The sequence below is a fragment of the Hemicordylus capensis genome, chromosome 4 (genome assembly GCF_027244095.1).
Source record: "Hemicordylus capensis ecotype Gifberg chromosome 4, rHemCap1.1.pri, whole genome shotgun sequence".
Lineage (NCBI taxonomy): Eukaryota > Metazoa > Chordata > Lepidosauria > Squamata > Cordylidae > Hemicordylus > Hemicordylus capensis.
Genome location: NC_069660.1, coordinates 214992673 through 215000974, shown reverse-complemented (window position 1 = coordinate 215000974; position 8302 = coordinate 214992673). Strand labels below are relative to the sequence as shown.

Below are 8302 nucleotides of genomic sequence, written 5' to 3'. Positions count from 1 at the left end.
CTCTTTCCAGCCAGTGCAGCAACCCACACTGGAGGCCTGTCTGAAAGTGGGGCTAGCAGGGTTCACTCACCCAGAGTCTTGCATTTATGGCAGCCCTGCAGGGCAGCCCAGCAACAGGGACGCTTCTAGTTCCAGCAGGGCCAGAACAATGTTGATTCATCACGGGAGTGGTGGGGATGGACAAACTCTTTTCACTGTGGGCTCTGCTCAAGCTAAAAACAGCCCTGTCAGTAGGTCACCACTTTGGATGGCTAGTCATTTTGTCACATCTTTTGCCACATCTTATGGAAGGCAACTGGTATTCAGTGGTAGAACACCTACTTTGCATGTAGAATGTAGACCTCTCTCTGAAACCATGGAGGGTTACTGCCAGTCAGTGTAGACAATTCAGAAATAGTTGGGCCAATGTATACGAACCATTATGTGGTCATTGTTGGATGTGCCTTGTCAGCATTGGTATCAACCAGTGTCTTTATGCCACCTTTATGCATTATATATTTTGTAAACATTCCTATGGCAAAATATATGTGTTGCTACATTGTATTCATGACAGAATCATGCCATCTTCTCCATAACTGGCCATTGATAGCCCCTGATATAGTTTGATTGATTGGTCGGTCAATAAAAGATATTACAAAAACAGCATAAAATGCTAGTGCTGTTTCCTTTTAAGGGAATTGAAGTGTGCTCCTTGGACTGCCATGTAAGCATACTTGGAATCAGTGTCCTTGAAAGCATATTATGTGTACAAATAAGTCCTATTCACAAGTTACGTTCAATGCACAAACAGTGGTACACTTCATATCTGTAGCCTGTGTTTGAGGGGCCTGTACCCAGGTCCACCTTTTAAATGAATCCATGTACAAGCATTCACAGAAAAATGTGTACATGTGTAGCATCTGTAACATCTGAACATAATCTAACATCTGAATAGGGCTATAGATATAAAGAAAATCAGAATTTATCTGATGGCATTTTCAGCTCAGTACAGAAAGGAGTGCTTACACATGCATTGTAGAATGTGGAGCTGGTTTTATCACCTTTTTGAGACAGAGGATGTGTCTGGATGTGGATGTTAAAACATTAGCACATGTGGTACAAGAAGTCCATATAGAGTTTTGTGACCCCTTCTTTGCATTTGTGCACCTTTTGGAAGTTTGGAACTCATGAAGCTATAAAACGAAGGGATTATTGAAAGAATAGTTGGGTGCTTTTAGATCTTATGTATTAGCCCATATGAAATATTAACATAATGGGTATTATTGGTTATTTTAATGTGTATGTATATGTGAATTTTGATGATATTAAGGATTTATGTATTGATTTGAGTATATATGTGGGTAATTCTAAAACAGTAAATATTAAATATCCAGCAACTTTCATCCTTTGGTATGTTTTGAGAAAAATCCTTACAATATTAGGTTGCAGTTGAATGTGTCCCCTTAATGTCTTTTTACAGATTAATTTAATATTGCATACAGCAAAGGTTTTGTGTGGGTGGGTTCTTGTGGTGTAATATAGAGTTTCTATTGGACTCACCTAGGTCCTTCTTCTTTTTGTTGCCATTCTTTCACCTGAAACATGTCCTTTATTTTTTTTTTTTTTTGTGGGGGGGGGGACTCTTTAAAAAGTTGAAAAACCTCTGTGGAGAGGGGTGGGAAAGTTGGCCTCATGAATGTAAATTATGAGAGTAGGTCTGCCCTTCCCCGTGCCAGGGATGCACCTAGGCAATTGGGGTGCCTCCAGCAGCCACCCTGCGCCCGCCACACCACGCCTCTGTTTTTTGTTTTTTTGTTTTTGCATAATTCAAGCCACCATAGCATGTGTGTGGCTGAGGGGTGGGCCGGGGGGTGAGCTGAGCAGGACTTGCCTCCCACCCCCCAGTGGTGGTGGCCGGAGTGACCACTCGGCCTGTCCATTCGGCCCAGAGGCTCTTGTTTACTGCGAGGCACTACAGCGCACCGGTGGGTTTAATAAGGATGTGGGTTGTTTCCTAAGAAGAAACAGAGGGGGCGGGGATAATTGTTTGCTTTCCATTGTCATAACCTTATACAAAAAGTACATTACAGCCTTCTGTTGCACTCTCTCATTCTTTGTGGGCCATCTTCATTTTTTGTGCTTCCCCTCTTTCTTTGTCCTTCTCATTTCCCCTCCCTCCCTCTCGGTCACTTTCGATTTATTTGCCTTTTTCCTTCTGTAAGCAAATTCTGAAGGAAGGGGATGCTTGTGGGTAGGGGTGGGCTGCAGCCGCTGCTTGTGCAGTTGGACACAAAGTTTATAATAAACCTGCATGCTTCCTCTGTAACATGTAAGAACGCAAAGGCAACAGCCGCACCCATTGCATGTCCCCAGCATCTGGGATTCAGCCTGTGCACCTGGAGGTTCTCTATAGCCATCATGACTAATAGCCACAGAGGGATCTCTCCTCCCCCGTGAATGTTTCTAACCCCCTTTCAAGCCCATCTAAGCCAGTGGTCATCACCGCATCTAGAGGTGGTGAGTTCCACAAGTTAATTGGCTTTCTTTTTGTGTATTCTGAACAGAGACGGGCCTCAGTGCTGAATGTGATTTAGAGGAATTTCCTAGCTAAAGGACTTCAGCAAGTGATTAGGTGGAAATCTAATCTAAATGATTAGGTGGGAAATTAGCTGGGGACATGCAATGGATGTGGCTGTTGCCTTTGCCCTCTTACATGTTACAGCGGACTCATGCAAGGCTTATTATAAACTTTGTGTCCAACTGTACAAGCAGCAGCTGCAGCCCACCCCTATCCACAAGCATCCCCTTCCTTCAGAATTTGTTAACAGAAGGGAAAAGTCAAATGAATAGAAAGTGACATGTGGGGAGCAGGGAGGGCAGAACTGGGATGACTCGCCCCTGGTGCTCTGACACTTTGAGCTGCACCCCCAAGACAGTGTTTGGATTCAAACCAGAGCCAGCATGGCCAGTAACAGTGACTTGTGACTTCACAGTCAGCCACAGAATTCTGCCATCATGGTTCCCCTTGGAAACCTGCGAAGATTCTGCAGCAGGCTCACTTGGCAGCATTTTAGATTAGCTGAAGCATCTTCAATAAATTGGCTGTCTTCGGCTGTCAGTTTATTAGCAGCTTATCAGCTTAGTTGTCAAAATGGGTGGCTGTTGGTCATGTGTGGCCTGCAGGTAAGTCTCTGGCATGGTGGGTGAAGCAAAATCTAATGGCGGTGTGGACTTGGTTTTTAAAGATGCCCTTCTGTTGTTTTAGCCTGTCTGGGCAGAGAACTGAAGCCCAGCCTGCTGTGTTCACACGTGTTTGTGCTCCCTGTGGGAACTCCAGTGGTCACAAGTTCACCACCACTATTGACACCATAGAGCTTCTCCTTGAAATGCAGGCGGCCCTCGAAGGTCACCTGCTTGGCTGATTTCCACTGTGTTTCTTAAGCTTGGAGGTCCTCGACCGGTGAAGCTGTATCACTCAGGAGCTACTGGCTGGCTCCTGTGGGCCCGGTTGTGGGGAAATTCTGCCCACCAGTTGAAGCTGACTTCAAAAGCTGCCCCCCAGCACCCCCATGTTATTTCCAAGAACATGCCTAACCTTTTCTTCTTTCATGTTCCCATAGGTCTCACCCAGAGGCAGAACCAAAGTGAGTTGCTCTCTTCTCTACGCTTGACTCCTCTTAATGCTTTTGGCTCTGGTGTGGCCAGCTGAAGGGATGGGGGGGGAGTGATGAGGGGGAGGTGTTCAGACATAGCCCAAACCCAGGTGTGGCATATATTGCCTCATCAAGGTGAGCCCATCTCCTTTCCATGTTCAGAATGCCAGTAATTGGCTGCTGAATCAAATGCCAATTTCATCAGCTGTCCCCTTGATACCTTTGGCAGGCTGCCTCCCTCTTATTTAAAAAACAAAACAGCATATATGTGTCCCTTTTTGGGGGGGGGGGCTTTTTAAAAAGCAGGGAAACTACACTGGAGAGGGGTGGGAAAGCTGGTCTCATGACTATGAACTACGAGAGCAGGCCCACCCCCCGCCCCGCCACAACCAGTCAATCCTCAATGAAAAATACTCTGAGCAAAATGCAGTGAGTGACATTCAACAGCAATTACATTCACTGCTTCCAACTATGGAATCATCCAAAATTAGCAGGGCCACCTATAAGGATTAGGGGAGAGGACATACTTGGCTGCATGTGAATTAAAATTAGAGGGAGGGCACATACTAGTAATACCCCTAGTAATCCTAGTAATACCCCTAGTAATACTAGTAATCCCCTAGTATTACTGGGGGAGGAGACCCTCTCTTTCCTGTGATTTGCTACTAAGAATATTTCTCCTTATCTCTGCAGGGATGAAGATGAAGAGGGGGCACTGACAGGTAAGTGGATGATGAGAGTGTCTGCTTCTCCTCAGGGCTCCCCAGCCCCCCAGGGAAAGCCTCCTTGGAGAACTGTTTCTCTTAGACAATGGAGAGAGATGGGCAGACATCCATCCGATGGATGGATAGCAGGAGGGCAGGTTCAGCCACCTCTATCCTTTGCTGTTGATGCAGCCGAAATTGTTAGAGGAGACGGGGGGGGGGGGCGCTCTGTGAGTCACATCTTTGTGACAAGAACCCTTTGCCCACACCCAGCCCCAAGACATCCTCTGAGTCTGTTTCTCCCTGCCTTCAAGAAGAGGAAGCTAATTGTTTCCAAACTATCTCATTTTTTTGACAATTACATGGGTCAAGATGGAATTGGAGGATCACCTGAAAACAAGGGCAACATTTCCTGGCCAATGTGCTCTGAGCTCGGACCAAAGAGACTCTTTTTTCCTCCAACCACAGTTTTCTACCTCTAGGAGCCAGGCCTGCATTCCTGAGATCACAGCTATGCTTCCTGCTTATGGAATCCAGGCAGATTTTCAAGACCCCCCACCCCACTAGGCCAAGAGGCTGTAACTGGGGGTTGGTTCATGAACCAGAGATAGTCTATGTCAACCATCAGCTCCCATTCTGCTCAAAGGAGAAGCTTCTTTCCTCACACAGAAGGGAGAGCCCATAGCCCAGTAGTGGAACAATTGCTTTGCATGCACAAGGTCTCCTGTTGAGACTTCATCATCTTCTGTAAAAGGATCTTAGCTAGCTAGGAAAAGGCCTCTGCCCAAGAGTGGCTGCCAGCCAGAGTAGGGCAAAGAGAGCCAAGAGCATGACTTGGTAGAAGGCAGCTGCACTTGTATGTACAGCAGGCAGAGCCTGGCCATTGCACTCCCTTCTGAAGTGTACTTGGTGAGGGCTGTCTTGCCAGTCAGTGTTATGCAATGTACTCCTCTTCATTCCTTGCTTGTTTCCTTGGGTGGCCCACCTCACCACAATCCTAGGCTACTTCCCAGCTGGCTAACCTAGGCAGAAAACGGAGGCCATTTCTATCAGGCCTACAAGCCACGATCATTTCCTGATTCCTGCTTTTTCCTCTCTTTCAGGTCATCCCAGAAACCCAACCCATGTTGTACCATTTTCTGGGGGACTCCCCAATGTTTTGGGGGACACTCTGGGGAAGGAGCTCACTGAGGAACCCTCCGTGCCAGAACCTCTTACAGCACCTGGCATAACCAACGACATCCTGGAGGAAGAGCTCACTAAGGAACCCTCCGTGCCAGAACCTCTTCCAGCACCTGGCATAACCAACGACATCCTGGAGGAAGAGCTCACTAAGGAACCCTCCGTGCCAGAACCTCTTCCAGCACCTGGCATAACCAACGACATCCTGGAGGAAGAGCTCACTAAGGAACCCTCCGTGCCAGAAGTTCGGCTGCAGCGGTGGGAAAGGGAAGGTATGTTCACAGCATGCCCCTGAAATTGCTGCTGGGCTAAGAACAGCTCTTTTGCTCTGTTTATTTCATGTTGAAATGCTTGATTTGAGTCTGGGATTTCAGAGGGGAGGCCTGTGAGTGGGTTGTCAGTGCTTGCTGAAGTGTTCCTTCGTTTTCTGTCTTTCATGTGTCCAAGCTCCTGTGCCTGTAATCCAAGCAGCTTCTCAGAGTGAGCAGTGAGGGCAAGTGATGGTGGGTGTGGTAGGATATCAGCCTTTGCAGCTGACCTCCCGCTTCTTCTTCCCTCTTGCAGATGTTCCTGCAGACCCTGCTGCACTTCTCCAGCCCTCTGGGTCTGAGTCACCATTGTCCTCTGCCTCCCTTGAGGTTGCCTCCATCCCACCCTCTACCTCCACCTCTTCCCTCCTCCTGCATCCCTCTCCACCTCCTCCTCCTTCCCCACCGCCTCTGGAGCCGGACCTCAGCAATGTAGAAGAAACTCTGCAGAGTTTGGTAGAGATCCAGGTCGTCTGTAAGTCTCACAGAGGCAGCACTCCATAACCTCTACCTTTTCCATCCTCATTGTGATTTTACAATCTAAAAAATTTATAGTCTAAAAACAGAGGCAGGGATACAATAGAGGAAGGAGAGGGAAGCTGAGGTGGGGGCAAGTGGGGGAAAGATGTGTATGTATTTCAGCCGCAGCTCCTTAGGACCAGGGAGACCCAGGTTTGAATTCTCATCCAGTCATGAAACTCTCTGGGTGACTTTGGGCCAGTCACTTGTCCCACAGCCTAACTTACCTCTTAGGGTTATTGTGAGGAAAAAATAACCATGCATAAACCTCCCTGAGCTGCTTGAGGAAGAGCAGAATATGAATGCTAAAAGGAAAACAAATATCAGCCCTTTTGAGTTTAAGCTGAGATGAAACAGGAAACCAAGGAGGATGATATACAATTGTGCATATTGCAAATCCTCCTTATAGTGTCATCAATGTACATGGGCAAAAGTTCCCTGCCACCAGGAGTATACAGTCTAAAGTTTGGCTTTGGAGAGAGAAGTGAGGAAGAGGAGGGATGGAAGAGGAAAGCATAAGGGGCATTCAATTCAAGCCGATGGAGCTGCCTCTACTGAGGCATTATGCCAAAGGCTGCGCAGTGGAGGTGGGTTTTCAGGTACCATTGGAAGGATAGGAGAGAGATGAGGGGCGACATCTGAGTAGCTGTTCCAGACCCAAGGGTCAGCGAGAGGGAAGAGGAAGAGTTGTTTTAGAGAGCAGGAGACCTTCAGGTGGCTCCTGAAGACAGAGAAGCTGGAAGAGCAAAAAATCAACCTGACGGGGTGCAAGTTCACCGCGGGGTACATAGCCATGGAGGGTTTTCAAGACAGAGAGGAGGAGTCTGTCCTGGGCATGGAAAGGGACTAGAAGTCCGTGCAGGGACTGACATGGTGGAGGACAGGCCCCTTCACCCTGTTTGTTTCCTCTCCTTCAAGGCCAAAGAGACCTCCGCAGCTGCCAGGAATGTGTACAAAGCTTCAAGGCACTGAGGGGACAATTGAGGCGGCTAAGGAGCAGACTGGCCAGGGTGGAAGCCACTATGGGGATCGTGGTTCCTCCAAGGGAGCTGTACGTTGCTGAGGAAGGAGGGGAAGGCAAATTCAAAGAGACAACTGTGCTATTATTTACATAAGTAGCAATAAAATGCTATGTATTTATTTTTAAAATATTAAATATTTGTTTTAATATGATGTAGAGATAGAACAGCAATAAAACTTGCATATTTATTGTTTAAAAAAATAAAATGTTTTATTTTAAAGAAAATACATTTGTCTTGCTTTGAATATTCTTTGGGTAGAGTTGGGTAAAAAGGTCTTTGGGTCAAACTCAGCTACAGAAAAGACTCTCTTGGCCAGTCCACTCAGGGCCAAGAGATGTTTGAGAGGTTCAAGATGTAGCTCAAGATAGACAGTTCCTTGCCAGGAGGCTCATACAGAGCTTGTCTGCCCCAACATGTATGGCTAGGAGGCTGGATTTTGGCCCTGAAGAGGGATCTGCCCCGTGTGGAAGAGGATGGAATGGTGATGCGGAAGAGGAAGCTTGATTTAGGGCAGGGCTGCACAACTCCAGCCCTCCAGCTGCTGTTTGGCTACAGTTCCCATCAACCCTGACTATTGGCTACTGCGACTACTGGGGACTATGGGAGCTGTAATCAAACAACAGCTGGAAGGCTCAAGTTCGAGGCCAAATGTTATTCTCCAGCCCTCTTATTTTCCACCAAGAGCCAAAGCAGCAGCTGGAGGCTTAGATCCAGGCGGAGTCAAACTGAGTGACTGATCTGGCCCTGGGGGAACAGCTAGGAGGTGGCACCTCCATTTCCTTTGCAGGAAGAAAAGCCGTGGGGGTGGCTCTCTGTAGAGCATGACAGGAAAGAACCAAAAAAGGCAGCCTCCATATCAGGCCACCTCACAGGACCTTCCAGCCTTGCTTGTACTCTGGCAGAAGAACCCAAGGAGACCACCTTTATATCATGAG

At 47.4% G+C, this 8302-nt stretch overlaps 1 protein-coding gene across 1 annotated transcript; it reads left to right on the top strand.

The window, feature by feature from the left end:
• Positions 1 to 2963: 2963 nt before the first annotated feature.
• Positions 2964 to 7585, top strand: LOC128323274 (uncharacterized). Its single transcript, XM_053246026.1, has 6 exons — positions 2964 to 3162; positions 3600 to 3623; positions 4326 to 4354; positions 5440 to 5790; positions 6083 to 6301; positions 7264 to 7585. Exons 1-6 carry the CDS (start codon positions 3131 to 3133, stop codon positions 7458 to 7460), a joined length of 852 nt encoding a protein of 283 aa, XP_053102001.1. The 5' UTR covers positions 2964 to 3130; the 3' UTR covers positions 7461 to 7585.
• The last annotated feature ends 717 nt before the right edge of the window (positions 7586 to 8302 follow it).